The 20326-nt window shown below is 41.1% G+C and overlaps 1 protein-coding gene across 1 annotated transcript in view; it reads right to left on the bottom strand.

Moving 5' to 3' along the window:
- Positions 1 to 20326, bottom strand: part of ANKRD45 (ankyrin repeat domain 45) — a 40113-nt gene that overhangs the window by 10365 nt on the left and 9422 nt on the right. Inside the window, exons 4-5 of the mRNA XM_039348966.1 lie at positions 14215 to 14309; positions 9378 to 9516 (exon numbers count right to left, since the gene is read on the bottom strand). Coding sequence (XP_039204900.1) covers positions 9378 to 9516; positions 14215 to 14309 — 234 coding nt within the window. The remainder of the gene's footprint in view (positions 1 to 9377; positions 9517 to 14214; positions 14310 to 20326) is intronic.

Here is a 20326-nt window from a genome sequence, read left to right as displayed (position 1 = left end):
TTTGATGATCCAGTAGTCCCCACTTCCCGCCTGCCCATAGATGGCGATCTGGATGGAAGAAACTACCACCGACAACGAAGGCACCGATCCATTCAAAGACTCCTGCCACTGGACGTGAGATTCAAGGGGGAGCCAACACACTTGGGATTTTTCCTAACCCAACTCCTCAGCTACGTGGAGGAATACGGGTGGGGACATCCTCAGCGACAAAGCCCATATCTGGATCGTGCAATCTGCCCTGGATGGGCTGGCCGCAGATTGGGTGGTGAACTTGCACAACTCCAATGCCCCAGAGCTCAATGATTTCAACCGTTTCATGTCCTCTCTGAGAAGGCGATTTGAGGACCCCCTGGGTGATCGCAGAGCCCATGAAAGGATAAAAACAATGAGGCAAGGCTAACGCCCAGTAGCTGAATATACGCAAGAATTCTGGGCCATTGCCAGCAAACTGAACTGGCCGGAAGACATCCTCCTTAGCCATTTCAAAGACGGACTAAATTATGACCTATATGACGCTTGCCTGCCCCGAGGGGACCCACAACAACTTGACGAATGGTACGTCTTGGCAGAGGGAGCAGAAATCGACTTACTGAAGAGGCACCGCCGAGGAAAACAATGGAGCCGCTCACCGCCTGGGTTGACATGTGAACCAGTGAAACCATCGGTGATGGCCAAAAAGCAAATGGGATGTTTCAAGTGCGGGAGAGAAGGGTATTGTGCTGTAGAATGCCGCTCAAAAGCCCCCCAGCACAACCCAGACAGATCACCGGCCAGCAAATCCGGAAAGTCTCCAGCTAAGCCAAAAGAATCTGCCATGAGAATGATGGAGGCTGCGGAATCCCCACAGTGGGGAATCTGGGCATTCCGTCAAGAAGACTGGAGCAACCAATCTCATTTGGCCAGTTAGATGGATCCATAGCAGGGGGGGTGCCAGCTACCCTAGCCACTTTACCAATACACCTCTCCCTGGGCAAACATGAGGAAGACATAACGTTTGTAATGACCCCAGGCATGGAATGCCCAATGATCCTAGGGATGGAATGATTTAAAAAAATGGAACCTCTGGGTGAATTGGAGGATGGCAGAAATCAAATTCCTGAAGGGGGACCCTATGGACTTAAAATCCCAAAGGGGGCTACCAGAATCAAGAACAGAAAAAGCATCCATGGGAGAGGAAAAGGGACTAACAGAAATACCAGAGGAATACAGAGACTTGCTGAAGTTTTCAGTGAGGAGAGGGCAGATGAGTTCCCCCCCCCCACCAACCCACAGACTCTGCCATTGAATTCAAGCCTGGGGCAAAACTCCCGAAACCCAGATTATACTCCATGAGCCCAGAGTAGAAGGAGGAAATGGAAAGATTCATAAAGAAAAACGTAGAAAGGGGGTTCATTGAACCAGCCAAGCCTAAAGTGGCTGCCCCAGTCCTCTTTAGAGAGAAGAAGGACGACTCTTCACGCTTATGTGTGGATTATAGGGCCCTGAATACAATTAGTGAAAGCAACCTATACCCTCTGCCCCTCATGAAAGACATGTCACACCTCTTGAAAGGGAAAAAAATTTCTAAACTAGACCTAAGGGAAGCTTACTATCGCGTGAGAATTAAGGAAGGGGATGAATGGAAGACCGCATTTAACTGTCCCATGGGGTGCTACCAATTTAAAGTCTTGCCATTTGGATTACAAGAGGCCCCCGCAGTATTTATGTAATTAATGACGTTCTAAGGGAGCACCTGTTTAAGGGGGTCCTGGTTTACTTAGACGACATTCTTATCTTCACCGAATCAAAAGAGGAACATGTCAACCTAGTCAGAGCGGTGTTAAAGAAACTGCAAGCCGCCCACCTATATGCCAAACTCTCGAAATGCGAATTCCACCAGGAAAGGATAGACTACCTAGGTTATTGCATATCCCCCCAGGGCATTGAAATGGACCCAGAGAAGGTCAGAGCAGTATTAGAATGGGCACTACCCTGCACAAGAAAGCAACTGCAAAGTTTCTTGGGCTTCGCAAACTTTTACCGCCAATTCATCCCCTCATTTGCCCAGATAGCCCTACCCCTCACGAATTTACTAAAAAGGAAGGAAGGGAGCATCCTCAGTAAAACCTAGCCAGCCACTAACATGGACAAGAGATTAAAGAGGCTTTTTTCTGCCGAACCAGTACTGAGGCACCCAGACATGGATAAGCCCTTTGTAATACAGGCGGATGCAAGTGATGTGGCAGTGGGGGCTGTATTATTACAAGAAAACGATGAAGGGGTATTGCAACCCTGTGTGTATACATCCAAGAAACTAATGGAAATGGAACAGCGCTGGCCCATATGGGAAAAAGAGGCGTGCGGGATACGTTGGTCATTACTCACGTGGCACCAGTTCCTTGAAGGCAACAAAATCCCTTTCCAGGTGTGGACTGACCATAAACATTTGGAAGCCCTGAAAACACCCAGGAAGCTCAACCCCAAGCAAGCCCGCTGGTCCCAGAATTTTCACCAGTTCCAATTTACGCTTGCCGGGGGGGAAGAACTTCCTGGCAGATGCATGCCCCAATATAACAGCACACGAGCCACTGATTCTAAACCGATGGTAGAATCACAACTGGCAGCACCAGTAACCACCAGAGCCCAAGCTAAATTAAAACCACAGCTGGGCAGCCAAACCGGAATTGAATTCCAGAAAAGTTTGGAAACAGATGAATGGTTCCAGAAAAACAAAAATGTGTGCACAATGAGAGACCGGTTGCCTTGGGTAGGGGAAAAGTTATATATACCAACAACCCAAAGAGTCACATTCTTGCAGCTTTGCCACGACACAAAATCAGCAGGTCATTTTGGATTTGTAAAAACATTACACTTAATTAAATGGCAATTTTGGTGGCCATCCATGAAAAAGGACATAGAAAGTTACGTGGCCAGCTGCCCAAAGTGTGCAACTGCAAAGAGGTTGCAAGGGAAATCGTCCGGACTATTACAAACAGTGGCAAATCCCTCAGCCCCCTGGAGAGAAATAGCCATGGATTTTATAGTGGAATTACCAGAAAGCAATGGGAATACTGTTGTCTGGACGGTCACAGACTTATTTTCCAAACAGGTGCACTTTATCCCTTGCCAAAAGATTCCCACCGCAAAAGCCTTAGTGAAACGTTTCGTTCAGCACATTTACAGATTGCATGGGGCATCCCAACGCATCATCTCTGATAGGGGAGTGTAATTTACGTCTGCATTTTGGAAGGAATTTTTATCCCTCTTAGGGACTGACATCTAGCCATCACCCTCAGTCGGATGGACAAACAGAACACTGTCATTCAGTACTTGAGCAATATTTAAGATGTTTTATTAATTTTCAGCAAACAAATTGGATGCACTTACTCCCTTTCGCAGAAGTTGCCTACAATAATGCAGTTCACTCCAGCACAGGTTACACTCCTTTTCAAATAGCCACCGGTCAAAGTTTCAACCCCATGCCAGAATTAACCCCAAACAAACCGGCGATCCCATCACTGAAAAAATGGATGGAACAATTACAAAACACCTGGCCAATAGTTAGAAAAGCACTAAATAAAGCTAGGCAGGCATACAAAGCACAAGCCGATAAAAAAGGGTTGAGCCTACGCCATTCATTATAGAAGAAATGGTGTACTTATCTACAAAATACCTAAAGTCCCTACAAACCTGTAAAAAACTTGGACCCAAATATATAGGGCCTTTTCCAATTAAAAGAATCATAAACCCAGTAACAGTAGAATTAGAATTACCCCAAAATCTCAGGCAAATACACCCAATTTTTCATTGCAGCTTGCTGAAAAGAGAGCATCAATCATCGTTACGGCCAAAAATCCCCCCACCACTACCTCCAATCATGGTGGAAGGCGAACAACACTTCGAAATAAAGGAAATCCTAGACTCTAGGAGATATCATGGAGCGACTCAGTACCTAGTTGCATGGAAACACCTCCCTGCCTCACAAAACGAGTGGGTCCACAAACGTCATGTCAGAGCCCCAAAGCTATTAAAGAAGTTTCACACAGAGTATCCTAACAAGCCTGACTAATTTTTATACCTGCTTTGTTTTCTTTCAGGTGGATCTAGCTTATTTTTAAGGGGGCAGGATGTCAGAATCCAATTATATTTAATTTCTAGTTATCGACTATGGAAAACCCCATTTCTGCCCTCTCTGGATTCTGTTATACGATGAAGGGAAGGGGGGTGAACAAAGGGGTTTTATGGCCCTCACTTCCTTCAGTACAACTTCAAAGGGACTGAATATGGATACCACCAAAAGGACTAAACATAACAATGGGGCCATCAGCTTTCATCTACTCCTCTCTGAAGTCTCCCTTCCACTGGCAGTGAGGGAAAAGGGGGTGGAAATGTAACGCCTGGGATTGTCGCTGGAAAGATGGTGGGGTGGGGTGGGGCTGCTGGGGACCCCTTAAAACCTTGAACCATAGGGCTTGGGGCCCAGGTCCTGTCTAGAACGCCTGCAACCATTTTCTCTTAATAAAGATGCCTATTGGAAGAAATATTCCAAGAGTTCTGTCTTCTTAAGATGCAAAGTGGGGTGGGTCCTTACAGTAGTTGACCCTTTAGATTAAGTGAATTCTTAGCCATGAAAATCAGCTCAGTGATTTTGGGCCAATCACACTCTCAGCCCAATCCACCTCACAGAGTATGAGTTGTGGGGAAAGGAGCAAAAGGAAGGTGTGTTGGATATGTTAGCCACCTTGAGTTATTTAAAAATAATAAAAGATGGGATACAAATAAATAACCACCCTATTTTAATAACATCCAGTCCATCTCATACTGAAAACTAGTCTTAATGTTCTGCCATCGGGTTCATACTCCATCCCAAAACTACCCGTGTTTTTGTTGAGTTGGGATGAATGAGACAGCATTGTGCTATTGCTATGGTGCCCTCAGGCTTGTTGAACTAATAATGCTCTAGTTAAGCAATAGATTAGAAGTAATAAAATGCTGGTGAAATTTATATTCACAAATATCTAGGAGAGTTGCCAAATTTTATGGGATTGTAATTATTTATAAGAAGGTTGTCAGTTTAATTTTGGGGATGTCCAAATATATTTCTTAATTTGTTTTATTAATTATAGGGATCTTATTATATTTGATTGTGATTGTGACTGTGTTTGATCTTTGACTATAAATAAGTGAAAGCTCCAATACTGCCAGCACGCATGGAGTGAATGTGGGTTGGAAGAGAGCATAGCTGTGTGACCACCTTAAAATAATGCACTGATGAACTCTTGGTGGATATGGCAAGCAGCCTGTAGGGGCAGTGACTGGGTTAATGTTTCAGGAGCATCAGTGATGAGGATTTGTGCTTGCCGGCTTGGAGGGGACTTTGGGCAGGCAGTAAAAGCCAGGTACGGCTTGCAGACAAGTAGTGGAATATTGACCTGAAACCAATGGCTGTGGGGGGGTGATTATTGCATTGCCACATTTCTTATCAACTGGAGAAAAGGAGATAATATTTTATAATTTTAAGAGTTCCACACAATTAAAACACACTTCTGGCATATAAGGGAAATTGCACACATTTACCCACAATCAACTCTGCAATTTTCACGTGTATATTTGAAGGACGCATCTCTTTACTAGAACCCTGATTTTTTGTGGAATTTGAGAATGGTGGAATGTATAGAGTTGGAAACTGCTTGTAAATCCATGTAATTATCCTGAAACCTAGAGGGACAGAAATTATTTTGCCTTATTGCAAAGTACCGTGGTGGTGCAGTGGTTAGAATGTAGTATTGGAAGTTGATTCTGCCCACAGCCAGGAGTTCAATCCTGACAGGGTTCAAGGTTGACAACTTTCCATCGTTCCGAGGTTGGTAAAATGAGGATCCAGATTATTGGGGGCAATATGCTGATCCTGTAAATTTCATAGAGAGTGCTGTAAAGCTCTATGAAGCGGTATATAAATCTAACTGCTGTTGCTATTGAAACCTCAAACATTTAGTTTGATATGCTCTTTATTTTTGAAGGGTGTGGTATCACCATGCCTAAACCAAAAAGAGCTCTCTGAGAAAGGAAGGGGTTTAAAAAGATTGGCAAACAATTGGTCATCAATCATTCTACTGTCTAGAAAATCAACTACAGTGAGGGGAAAAAGTATTTGATCCCCTGCTGATTTTGTACATTTGCCCACTGACAAAGAAATGATCAGTCTATAATTTTAATGGTAGATTTATTTTAACAGTGAGAGATAGAATAACAAATAAATCCAGAAAAATGCATTTCAAAAAAGTTATAAATTGATTTGCATTTTAATTAGTGAAATAAGTATTAACAATCAGCAAGATTTCTGGCTCCCAGGTGTCTTTTGTACAGGTAATGAGCTGAGATTAGGAGCACTCTCTTAAAAGAAGGGCTCCTAATCTCAGCTTGTTACCTGTATAAAAGACACCTGTCCACAGAAGCAAGCAATCAGATTCCAAACTCCACCATGGCCAAGACCAAAGAGCTGTCCAAGGATGTCAGGGACAAGATTGTAGACCTACACAAGGCTGGAATGGGCTACAAGACTGCCCGTACCAAGCAGCTTGGTGAGAAGATGACAACATTCGGTGTGATTATTCACAAATGGAAGAAACAAAATAACTCAGTCTCCCTTGGTCTGGTCTATGCAAGATCTCACCTCGTGGAGTTTCAAGGATCATGAGAACGGTGAGGAATCAGCCCAGAACTACACAGGAGGATCTTGTCAATGATTTCAAAGTAGCTGGGACCATAGTCACCAAGAAAGCAATTGGTAACACACTATGCAGTGAAGGACTGAAATCCTACAGCACCCGCAAGGTTCCCCTTCTCAAGAAAGCACATGTTCAGGCCTGTCTGAAGTTTGCCAATGAACATCTAAATGATTCAGAGGAGAACTGGGTGAAAGTGTTGTGGTCAGATGAGACAAAAATCAGGCTCTTTGGCATCAACTGGACTCGCTATGTTTGGAGGAGGAGGAATGCTGCCTATGACCCTAAGAACACCATCCCCACTGTCAAACATGGAGGTAGAAACGTATTTTGGGGGTGTTTTTCTGCTAGGGACAGGACAACTTCACTGCATCAAAGGAACGATGGATGGCGCCATGTACCATCAAATCTTGGGTGACAACCTCCTTCCCTCAGCAAGGGCATTGAAAATGGGTCGTGGATGGGTATTCCAGCATAGCATAAAGAATGGATAGAACTGCATTTTTGTAGACATGTTTTTTTTTATATAGAAGATTTTTTTTAATGTATTTTCAATTTTCTGTTATGGGACTACTCGTCTGCAGAGGGTGTGGGGGATTTCCCAAAGTGTGGATGTGGTTTATGCCAATACGCTTCTGTTCCGGCCAATCAGAGCTTGTGCACGGAGGGTGGGGTGGGTGGGGCTTAGGTGGCTCAGAATAGTCATTTCTCTACTACTCTTGGATGAGAACCTCCTTCCTTCAGTCAGGGCACTGATAATGGGCTGTGGATGGGTATTCCAGCATGGCAATGACTCAAAACACACGGCCAAGGGAACAAAGGAGTGGCTCAAGAAGAAAAACATTAAGGTCCTGGAGTGGCCTAGCCAGTCTCCAGACCTTAATCCCATAGAAGATATGTGGAGGAAGCCGAAGGTTCAAGCTGCCTGTAAGGACCCACCCCACTTTGCATCTTAAGAAGACAGAACTCTTGGAATATTTCTTCCAACAGGCATCTCTATTAAGAGAAGATGGTTGCAGGCATTCTAGACAGGACCTGGGGCCCAAGCCCTCCCATTCAAAGTTTTAAGTGGTCCCAAGTAGCCCCCCCACCCCACCGTCCTTCCAGCGACAATCCCAGGCGTTAACATTTCCACCCCCTTTTTCCTCACGGCCGGCCGAAGGGAGACTTCAGAGAGGAGTAGATGAAAGCTGATGGGCCCTATTGTTATGGTTAGTCCTTTTGGTGATATCCACATTCAGTCCCTTTGAAGTTGTACCGAAGGAAGTGAGAGCCATAAAACCCCTTTGCTCATCCCCCTTCCCCTTCGTAGTATGACAGAATCTAGAGAGGGCAGAAATGGGGTTTTCCATAGTCGATAACTAGAGATGAAATATAATTGGATTCTGACACTGCCAAACGTCAACCTCAAAACTTTAATGACTTGGAGAAGATCTACAAAGAGTGGGGCAAAATCCCTCTTGAGATATATGCAAACCTAGTGGCCAATTACAAGAAATATCTGACCTCTGTGATTGCCAACAAGGGTTTTGCCACCAATTCCTAAGTCATGTTTTGCGAAGGGGTCAAATACTTATTTCACTCATTAAAATGCAAATCAATTTATAACTTTTTTGAAATGCATTTTTCTGGAATTTTTTTGTTGTTATTCTGTCTCTAACTCTTAAAATAAACCTACCATTAAAATAGACTGAACATTTCTTTGTCAGTGGACAAATATACAAAATCAGCAAGGGATCAAACATTTTTTCCCCTCCCTGTACAAGTGTAAAAGATTTCAAACAACTGCCAACTTGGCCAGGCTAAAAGAAGTCTCTAAGAACTCCAGAATTTCATCACAAGATCTATAGGTAGCTTTCTTTACTACTGGTGTCAAAGTGCATGAGTCTATCATTAGAAAGAAGTGGTATAAATTAGATCTATATGAGAGGTGTACCAGGAAGAAACCTTTGCTGTCCAGAAAGAATATCGGGGCAAGTATAAAGTTTGCTGTAGATCTAGACAAAGACCAGGACTTCTGGAACAATAATGAGGCAGAATTAGAGTTATTTGCCAGTAATTTCTGAAGATACGTTTGGCAAAAACCAAAGACCAGAAGAACTTGTTAACAGGCCTGTTTAGCAACTGTTTGAAGTATTTTGGCACTGGCAATATAACCTTATGACCATTCCTTTCACTTATGGCAATTGTACCATCTCTGTGGTCATGGGATCGAAATTTGGATGCTTTCCAACAAGCAAATTTGGATGCTTTCCACAAGCAAATGGAAAGTGAAATAACAAGTCATTGTCATATTATGTCTCGCTTAATGATGTGCAGTGATCAGTTTAACCATAGTGGGAGAGACATAAATCCAACAATCCAACCTGGTCACGTAATGTTTTGCTTAGTGAAAGAGTGACTGGACCCAATTGTGGTTGGTAAGCAAGGACTACTATAGATTTGTCATTTGATGGGGCACTGAAAATCCTAGAAGAATTGGGAGGAGTGAGGTTTTCAGTAAACTTAATTAATAAGGTAGAAGGTGGAAGTAAATCTCTATGAGAAATTTATTCTGGATTATGCAAAGATTCAACACCTAGCATGGGCCAGCAGAAAACATTTCCTATAAATAAAATAGTAATTAAAAATGTGAGAGTTCTTTTATCCAAAGGTGAGCTTAAAAATACTCACGTGGTGCAGACAATTTTGTGAAGATAGGAAGCATGATGTCCTCCAACTGCTGCTTCTGATCAATAAATTCTTGTGTAGCAGGCTCTTTTGTATTTTCAAGCCAGTCCAACTTGGCCTGACAGGCCTTGATGGAGGTTGTCTATACAAAGAATAAACAAGAGTATCAGCAAAAAACAGCATTTTAGCAAACAGCAATCTAAGCCAAAATATAAGGCATGCAAGGTGTAGTAACTTTTGAATGATTTCAGATAATGGAAATTGTTTAACTTCTTCAAATATTTATTTGTCTTCATTAGGGTTCTTGAAAAATTTCAAAATACAGAAACAGAGAACATTTAACATTCTAGTAACTCCAGAAACCTCTTTTTACAATAGCCTTCATGTGCATCTCCACAAAACAGAACCTGCAAAAGAAAAGGATAGGAATGTAGGCAAGCTTCCAGTTTCACCATCAGCACTCTGTTGAGCTAGCCCAGTGGTAGGCAACCTTGGCTCTTTTATGACTCATGTACTTCAACTCCCAGAATTCCTGAGCCAGCCATGCTGAGGGGAAAGGGAGAGATTTCCAAGCTGAGCCATGCTGGTCAGGAATTTTTGAAGTCCACATGTCATAAAAGAGCCAAGGTTGCCTACCCCTGAGCTAGCCTTTATATGTCATCTTCAAGATATGGAGACACCACAGCAAAGTTGAGCGATGATCAGAAAAAGTCTAAGCTTAAAACCTTGCATGAAGAAAAAAGGAAGAATGCTAAAGGTATGTGGGGTTTGAGGAATTTGTTCTATTTTAATAAAAGATGAGAAAGCTATGGGATAATACATATAGATTTTGTATCTCCCAAAAAGATAAGCATGGCAATTCCTTTTGTAGCATTTACATGGACAGCTGCTACCCAACAATATGATGTCTCAAGCTATATCCTGCAGAAGTTCGCTTACAGCAGCAAAAGGAAATTTCATTCCTTTCACTTTTGTGTAAGAAAAGACCTATGTTTTAAGAGTCAAGCCAAATGTTGGGTAGCAAGGCATGAGAAGTAGCTAAGGTAGTATAGTATTGCCTCTGTAGATAAATGATCCTGTGCCTCTGATTTCATGTTGCAATCCATAAAGATCAGGAAAAACCCAGGACAAGCAAGTAAGAATTGTTTGCTGCAAGTGATCCTTTATTTTTATTTTTTAATAAATATTTTATTAATTTTCTAGTTTTACAATCATAAGTACTTAATATAACAAAGTGTTGCTCTGGGTCCATTAGTAATTCAGTGGTATATATTAACTTCTTCAATCTAGGCCCAATATTACACCATCCAGTGCTTCCTCTCTTCTTCCAGTAGTACATATTTTTCCACATTAGGTCAATATAATTCTTATTGTTAATACATATACAATTGAATATCAACATCTTTGTTACATTTTCCTAATAATATCAATAATGTTAGTTTAAAATATCTTTTCTAACCAAAATACATCTTAATTGCATTTGCCCTTAATATCCATTTGTTCAATTAATATCCTGTTTTTCCCACTTTTTAAAAAAAATTTAATTTCCCATCTGTGTTCAAAATGTCTCTATCGCTTATAATTTCTCATCATAAGTTATATTTGGGTAACCAAAAGCTTCCATTATTCAAACCCTCTTAGCATTTTCATATTTCTCTTCTCATACCAAAATATAGTATTCTAATTATAAATCCTATCTTTCTAGTTATAATAATACTTCTATTTCTAACAATTATCTACTGTCAGCCATGTTCAAACACAGTATAATATCCCACCTAATGGGTCAAAACCTCTATTTCCTCAGTCTTACTTTAGCTTTTTTCCTTTGCCAACTAACTTTTAAAGTCAATGCATTTGAATCATTAAGTAATTCTTCTTCTATTTTTGTGCATATTGTTTGGAATAAGAAAGGCAATTTGATTAAAGTATTTTTGGAAGGACACTTAGCCCATTGATATTCATTAAACAGCCTCCCTCCTCCAATTTCCAACAATTCTCCTAACAGCTCTATCTTCCATTCAATCAGCTCCTCTTTCTTATCCTCAAGTGTGTTCTGAGATCTTGACACGTAAGATATCTTTTCCATTTCCGATATTATTGCTACATCTTCTAATTCTTCATTTGTCTGAGTCTGTCTGTTAGTTCCTTTCTTTAGCTCCTCCATCTTTGGATCTGCTTCCTCTGATTTTCCTTTGATTTTGTGGGTTGCTATTTCCTTCTTTGTAGTCATTTTTTGAGTTTGTAGATTTAGATTAAAGAATTGTTCTTTTATCTCCTTTGTGTTATTTTTAGTCTCATCATTTTTTCTTTTCCCAGCTGCAGTCTTCAAAAGTGAAAGTTTCTGAAAACAACAAGAGTCTTATCTGAATCTGAGCTTTGAGCCAAGGCATAATAAATTGTGCTGTAGTTCGCCACTAGATGTCATTAATGTCATCTTCCAGCTTTTTACATCCAAATTTATATTACAAGCTTTTTAAGTCTCTTTAAAAAAAAAAATCTCAAAAGCACTTTTAGTCTCCAAATTTCAAAGTTATATATGTGTATTGCTTCCAAATTAATCTTGTAATTTTCTCTATTTTTTCCCCAAGCAATTAATTCACCACTTTTCTTTTCCTGAGGGAATGGGATGGAAATTCCCCTTCCCTCTCTCATCGTGGAGGATTCTTTGCTTTGGGCGGTTTTTTCCCAGGAAAAAATCTTAAAGTCATAAAGAGAGGATAGGGTTTCACCCAGTTCCATCCATGTTGCTTGAAAGTTGCTGGTTAATGCTTTTTCTCTTCAGTTGTCAGCAGCTTCTGACTGGCCACACAAATGTAGCCAATCTTTCCCCCGCCGGTTTGGAGGGCTTCCTCAGATCAAACAGAAGGACCGCCACCCTCCCGCAATCAACAAGGGTCCCCTCCTTCTCCGTCACCTCTTTGGGGTGACTTTCAAGCCCTTTTAGGGTCTCCAGCGGAATGAAATCTAACGTGGGAGATGGAGCCCTGTCTTCCTGCGCCCATCAAACCGGAAGTCAAGTGATCCTTTATTTCTAAGGCATATGTAAACATGTAGTCAGGAATTAAACTTTAGATTTACTTTGGTGTGTAGCTATTTGACATTTATCTATGCTAGGTCAGTAATTGAATGACATAGGTAATAGACAATATCAGCTTAGGTTGTTAACTTACATTGCATGTATTTTTGAGACATTGGAGATCCTTTTAAAATCACTGTTTTAAGCAGTACTGTATATTTAATCTGCTTTTCCACTGTATGTTTTACATATAATTTTTTACACAAAAGTAATCATATTCTCTCATCCATTTTAAAAATAATTTTATCATTTGCGTGATTCAGTAACCAATAAGTGAACCTAATTTCCTAGTCACAAGACTCATAGTACAAACTTAGGAAAATAGAAGAGAATGTCACAGCACTTTTGATGTACCTACATCCAGAACTAGCAAAAGAGGGCAGCAGAACTACACAACACACCCAACCTAGCCAAATACACAAAGATTGAAATACTCAGAATCATGGATATTTTTAAGGTCAGTCTCACTACTTGCTTTCAGTTTTATGGACAAATATACAATAAATCAGAGGAACACCCATGGGATCATAACACAGTGTCTAGAAAATATAGCATTCCACACATACAAAGTATGGATCGGCAATGTGTACACAACACCATCGTAATATAAGGAACTAGAGAAGATGCATGAAACAACATCTTCAAAGGAATATAACTCATAAGGGAAGTAAAAATAACAACATACTACTTATTTTTCCTGAATAGCCTCACAAGGACAGAAAATAATAGCAAATTACAAATGCAAATCTATCAAAAACTATCTACCCTGGATGTCCGGAGGAAGAAATGGCAGATTGAAGTAGTTTCTCAAAGAGTGAAGGCAACAACTACAGCAAAGAATGAGTAGGCAGGCTCTTTGAGCTTCTCTGACTAAAAAGGTAATGGGAGATCACCCACCAGTGTTGAAATTCTTCAAATATAGTGAAATTCTAAGTGAAATTTTTCTTCAGATATACGGTATATGAAAAATGAACAGTAAAATAAAAGTGTGACATTGTTAGCATATTTGCTCTGCCATTTTGTCAAATAGGTAGCAAAGACCAAGATATATGATGTATTTGAAAGAAACATCTGGGAAATAGTGTATAGTTACAAAATTGTATTAAATATGTTTCTAAATTTCCATGCATGAATTCAGATATAAAACTTTGGTAGTCAAATACTGAACTTCCTAGAGATATTTCAATATAAAGAAGCATTTGTTCATATATTCACTTTAAATATCTGTGAAATTAATATTTGGAACTATAATCAATCAATTCCAAGCTATTTGTTTTTATTTGTGTGAAACAATATAGATAATTTTTTTACTACAATTTCTTTTTTTATTGTATCTTAAAAGCCATGTGTGGTTTATGAAAATACTATATATAACAATTAGTTATTTAGAATATATGTTATCTATAGTCACCAATAAATCTTGATTTAAAAAGATTAGGAATTGGCAATGTTAGCTAGAGGTCCCCTACATCATGTGACATTTTTTCCTACTTAGTCCTTGCAAAAGACTGAAGAAGTAGTTTGACATTTGAAATTAAACTTCTGATGACCCTATAATACTTTTATATGGTCATCAATACAGTCATCAGAAGTTATCAGTAACCATGAATCAGTAACTATCAAATATGTTTTAGCATTAAACATGTCTTTTTAACTATACCAAACATACCACACATTTAGACTAGCTTTAGATTAAACTAGCCAAATTGAAACTCACCATAATATAAAGGAAAATCTATAATTAATTATTATTAAATAATATACCTTATCTTCTTTATTCAGCTTTCCCTGAACTTTCTCAGGATCAGTGATTGTTGCCTGGATTTGGAAAATAAAATTGCGTAAATTCTGCTTGGCCTCTGAAAAGAAAGGGAGAATAAAGAGACATAAGAATATCCAAGAAATACTGCCATACTATATGATTAGCAGGTCTACCACAGCTGAAGTTAACTAGATTCTGTGCAATATTTTTTAGAATTTTTTTAAAATAATCTTTGTCATTATAAAAATGAAATTTAGTTGTTTGCTCTCAAAGTGTACACATACATAATACACATTTAAACATGCTATATACAACATATGTATAAACCTGCACCCTTACGTACAAATAACATATAAATATTAATCACTGTCCATCTTGAATACATAACAGAAAGAGGAAGCTTTGGAGTTCACAAGGTTAATACTGTATGGAATGGAACTATAACTGAATCTGGATGTTCTGCTTCAGATACCACAGAGCCTCCTCCCAGAAGGTAACAGGAAAAACAGATTGTCCCAGACAATCTTGCAGACCCTGCTCAAGCAATAATTATATGCTATGTCCTGGATGGAAGGGAGTAAACTACCAATAATCTTTTCTGCCATCCTCATCACTCTCTGCACCAGTGATGCTTCCACACCAGACTGTAATGCTGTATGATAGATGCTCTCGATCATCCCTCTATAGAAAGTGGTAAGGATAGGGGAAGAAAGATTGCTTTTCTCATGTTACACAGAAAATGCAGGCGCTGCTGTGCCCACTTTATCAGGGTCTCACTACTGAGTGACCAAGCCAGACTATTCGTTAACTGCACACCCAGGAATTTGATGCTGGAAACCATCTCCACAGGTGAATCATTAATACATAGAGGAGTGCGGCTGTACCTGCCTTTTCTGAAATCAACAATGATCTCTTTGGTTTTTCCAATGTTTAAAACTAAGCTATTTTTCTTACACCAGTTCACCAAACCCTCAACCTCCTTGCGGTAAGCACCCTCGTTGTCATCTTGAATAAGACCCACTATTGTTATATCGTCCATATATGGTTGGTGGCAATATGGTTGGTGGCAAACCTAGCACAACAGTCATGGGTCAACAGGGTGAACAGCAGCGGACTTAGGACACAGTCCTGAGGATAACCCGTGCTCAAGAAAATGGTGTTAGAAATACTTGTTCCAGCTCACACATACTGGGGCCTGTTAGTAAGAAAATCAAGATTTCTTTTTTTAAAGAATTAATCTAGATTTCCCCCCTTTTTTTCATTTTTCCCAGAGAGCAATCCATTTTAGAGATTAAATTATATGAGACATTTCTAAGAAAGAAAGAAATTGTTGGAGAGTATGTTTTTATTGGAAACACAACCAGAAACCGAAAGAAGAGACCAAAACCTGCTGCAACCACCCAGCAGATGGGAGGGGAATAAAAACAAACAGCCCTCCCTGCCAATCCTCAACAGAAATGCTCAAGACAACGAAAGCCTCAGACGGGGGAAGAGTGCAGAGAAGCAGGTGTCTTGCTCAGCTGATGGCTTGGAGGGGAAGGGGGCAGCTAAACCCCCTCCAAACGCTGCCCTCTCACAAAAGTAGGATGAAAAGTCCAAAAAGTGACAAGGAAAAACACATTAAAACAAAAGAGTGTCTCACGATGGTTTTCTTCCCCACTTCCTTCTAGCTGCAGTTTAAATATGTAAAGACCACAAAAGCTTTCTCTCATTTTGAATCAGAAGGCAGGAATGGGAGGATTGTGGGGGGGGGGTGTTGTTTGTTTCAAAGGAAGAGAAAGAGAGGGGCTGGGGGAGTGCGGCAGGCGAACGATGATGGCACAAGGCTTCTGGCTATGCAGGAGGGCGTTGGCGGTGCGTTCTCCTTAAAAGAGCAAAATGAGGCAAAAAGTAAAACTCCCCCACTCACTCCACCTCCCAAAAACACAGTAACAGAGCTTTCAATGATACAAACAACTTTTTATTGAAAGGTAAAAGTTTGCATTTGGCATGCTTTTGAAGAATTAATGTGATTTTTGCTGTTGCATGCATGCTAATCGTTTGTCTAATCTTGGCTCATACTTTGTAAGTTTGAGAGCAACACATGCAGCACTCAGGTCATCTGTCAGTCTGTTTCTGGTGTCAGATTTGATATAATTCAAAGCTGAAAACAGCTGCTCACAAGCATAAGATGATCCAAAGTAAGGAAAGCAATCCCAAGTGCTTTCATTGACTTAAAATTATTTGGCAGAGAATTCCACACTTTAAGGATTTCATTTTCAGAACTAACTGTGCTGTCCTTTGACATCCCTTCTATCTTCTCAAGTGTTTCATGCAGGTCATAGAATTTATTTTTCCAGATAAAGCTTTCTTTAAATTCCAATAGCTCCATTTCCAGATTTCCTAAATCTAACCTAGGAAAAATCTAAGTAGGAAAGATCAAGTTCTTTAAATATGGCTTTAACTGAAGAAGTAAGAAAACACAGGGTATCTCCATCTTACAGAAGTGTAAAAATCTGTTAATAAAATTCACCTTTGCAGTTGCTACAATGCTAGAAAATTCTTTGTAGATTTCCTGATGGTTGCAAACATAAAAGTTTCTAAATGTATTTTTATATTTGGAAAATATTTCAGCTGCCCACTTTCAAGGTCTCTTTCAAAAACCTGCAGTTTTCTCTCAAATGTTTTGATATCACAAAATATCCTTTCTGTTATTTTCTCTACACCTTGTAGTTGTTTGTTCAGTACATTACATCGAAATGTAGTGTAAAATCTATAAAAAACATGAGGATGGTAAGCCAGACCATATCAGTGAGCTGTAGGTATGTATTCCTGCCCTTTTTCATTCATAAACAGCCTAATTTCATCCAAGCAAGCTACAAATCTGCTAAGTGGCATCTCAGAGATGCATTGAATAAAATTCAGAATACTCTTGTGGGAACAATCCAGAGAAAGAAATATTTTGGGGAATATTAAAAAGGCAGAATATCTTTCCCCAAAAGATTTTAAAGGCAGAAACCAACCCACCCCCCAAACTGTCTTTGCCCCAAACAGAAACCAGGTCTGCAGAAATGCAGATGTGATAATCTTGTCAGAAAAATTGGAGTCAGGAAACTAGGATTAGGAAGAAAGATCCCTGACCTGACCTGAGTCTGAGTGTGCCCTTCTGGTATTCTGATGGTGGTGGGTTAATCCTATTATGTCCCAAAGGTCATATCCTGCTTCCCTGGGGCTGTGGTTGATGACTATGTCCTGTGTTGGATTTTTTGTGTGTGAGGGATTATTGATTCTAGGGATCTTTCTTTCTAATCCCAGCTTCCTGACTCCAATCTTTCTGACAAGATTATCTGCATTTCTGCAGACCTGGTTTCTCTCTAGGGCAGAGAGACTTGGGGGGTTGGTTGGTTTCTGCCTTTAAAATCCTTTGGGGAAATATATTCTGCCTTTTTAATATTTCCCAAAATATTTCTTTCTCTGGAATTTTCCCACAGTTGTAAGTCAAAGACTACCTGTATATGTGCTAAATAATATTAATCCAAATGCTTGGGTTAATTTACATAACCAAAACCAGTGATTTAGTTCACAGAGCAGATTGAGCTGCAAAATAGCCAGCCACAGTTATGCTCAACATAGAAACTCGCCACTACAGTCTAACCAAAGTAAGTTTGGCAAGCACAGCCCCATTCCTGCCTGCTACAGTTTACTGCATAAACAGCCCCACTTCAGATGTTGCATTTTGGCATCAAGAAACATCCCTGCCGATGTGTGTATAGAGACATTTGTGTGTAGTCTGTAAAAGGCTTTCCGGAATTCCAAACTAGTGGTGTGTGGTTGCACCAAAGCTTTCATTTACAGTGCTATTCATACAAGTCTGCAGCCAACTCCCAGAAACTTTTGGCAGGATTCGGCTGCCTAGTGCTGCTGCTTGGGGGCAAGCGTAACATCAAAACACTTTCTTCATAGAGATGCTGGCTGCATTTGCACAACATTCATTATTGCAGCTTACTGACTTAATGTTATGTAGCGCTATCCCCGAAAGGACGCTGAAGTCCGGGTTCTCCTGGCTCTCTCTTGGTCTGGCTGCTTGGTCCAAGGGGTCCCTTACTTGGACACCTTTGCTTGGCCGAGACCTGTGGTGCAGTGGTGCTCAGTCTCTGTCAGCAGCATCTCATGTGAGGTGATGGTCAGTCTGTCAGCAGCAGCTCACATGAGATAATGGTGGTCAATCTTTAGGCAGGCAGTTCATGTGCGATAATGGTGGTCAGTCTCTAGGCAGGCAGCTCACGTGCGATAATGGCGGTCAGCCTCTCTCAGCAGTTCACAGGAACCTCCCTTGTTCTATCTCTTTTCCCTCTGGCCTTGCCCCACTGGAACCCCTCCTTCTCTATTCCCTTCTGTCCTTCAGACTTGCCCCACAGAAACCTCTCTCCTTCCCCTTCCCTACTCGGTCTGGCTTTCCCCACAGAAGCAGAAGAGTAATCAACCAACCTCCTTTCTCACTGTCCCTCCATTTTTTCCCCCTTTTCTCCTTCACGCTACCACCAAACTCCTCCCCTTCCTTTTCCAATCACTTCCTCTCTTCTCCCCTCCTCTTCCCTCTTTCTTCCGGCCAGCTGCCCTCCGAACTCCAACAGAGCTCCAGCCTTGGTGGCCGTCCCAGTCCAATCACCCATCACCTAGCTCGTCCTCCTCAGCAGCGCCGACCAGCCACAATGGAGGCCGCCAGAGCTCCCGACCTCCATCTTGGAACGGCACAGCTCTAGCAGAGCCTCCCAGCCAGCGCTGATCCTGCCCCAACTCCTCTCTCCTCTACAGTTATTTTTTGGATTCAGAGGAAGCCCTGAACTAGTTTTTTTAAGCCCTCTTAAAAGAGGCCTTTTTAAGCCCTGGAAGCACACCCATCTTCCAGGATTAGTTTATTAGTTCTGCGTCGTAAAAAATGTACAAAATTGGGTTAACTTACTATACTTTCAGTGAGCATGTCATGTCAAGACAGCACGCCATCGTGCTCTGCTATGGACCACAAAATACTTTGGCTGTCATGCTGCAGTTCTCTAGCAACACATCCAATGTCACAGTGGCAGCCAAAGCAACAAAAACGGGCACGTTAAAACACCCACCTGCCTCACACCTTCCCCTCTATCGCCTATTTCCGTGATGGCGAACCTATGGCACGCATCAGCCCTCCTACTGCTTCCATGTCCATGACAACGAAACTCTCCCACCTCCTACATGGGCAGTGCCTCTCCTGAGATAAGCCCGCGTACGCCTTCACACATCTGGCGATGTGGAAGTACGAGCATTCAGAGAGAAACTCCTCAAGAAGAGTGCATGTATACTCCCCACCTGGCCGGGACTTTTCCAGCCCCTCTGCTCTCAAGGCGCCAAAAACCCTGCTTCCAGTGAGACTGTGGCACAGGGACAGGACATAGCAAAAGAGACAGGGAAGCGGTAGGCCGGCCGATGCGTGCATGTGTGCGTGGAGCGGTTATCAACAGTGGCAGCAAGAACAGCAGCCTCGTGCAGTGAGAGGGACACGTGCAATTTGGGCAGTGTCAATGGAAGATGGGAACCAGAGTCAGCTGCAGCAGGTAGGGGATAGCCCAGGATGGCGACAGCGTGCGTGCCCACAGAGAGGGCTCTGCGTGCCGCCTCTGGCATGCGTGCCATAGGTTCACATCACGGAAATAGGCGATCTATCAGAATGTGTAAATAATCTACTTCCCTTAAGCCCTCAGGATGGAGAATTACACATGATATATTATGTTATGACCCCATTTATGTTTTGTTTTTTTTTGCTTCCATACATCCTTCCCATCCTCTATAAGTCCAAATGTCCATGAGTTCAAGTCCCTATAAGAAGGTTTGAATCCCACCAAATATCTGGTTATTTATACCTGATGAATACCAAATAGAAGGAAACTGGTCATATAATGCCCACTTCCTGGTGGTCAGTGTAATGAGCAAGAAGTATAGGATAGTAAAAGACACTATAGAATTTCATTTCTGTTCTTCATCTCCTCTCTTTCCTTTATAAATACGCCAATGTATGTATAAATCATGGAGGTATGTCTTCTCCCTTCACCGTCTAACGTAATGCAAGGATATCTTCTGAGAAGCAAATTAACAAAACCT

The sequence above is a fragment of the Crotalus tigris genome, unplaced genomic scaffold (genome assembly GCF_016545835.1).
Source record: "Crotalus tigris isolate CLP2741 ecotype Arizona unplaced genomic scaffold, ASM1654583v1 scf7180000018217.1405312, whole genome shotgun sequence".
Lineage (NCBI taxonomy): Eukaryota > Metazoa > Chordata > Lepidosauria > Squamata > Viperidae > Crotalus > Crotalus tigris.
The sequence above is the reverse complement of the archived record's forward strand: the minus strand, read 5'-3'. Positions and strand labels throughout refer to the sequence as shown.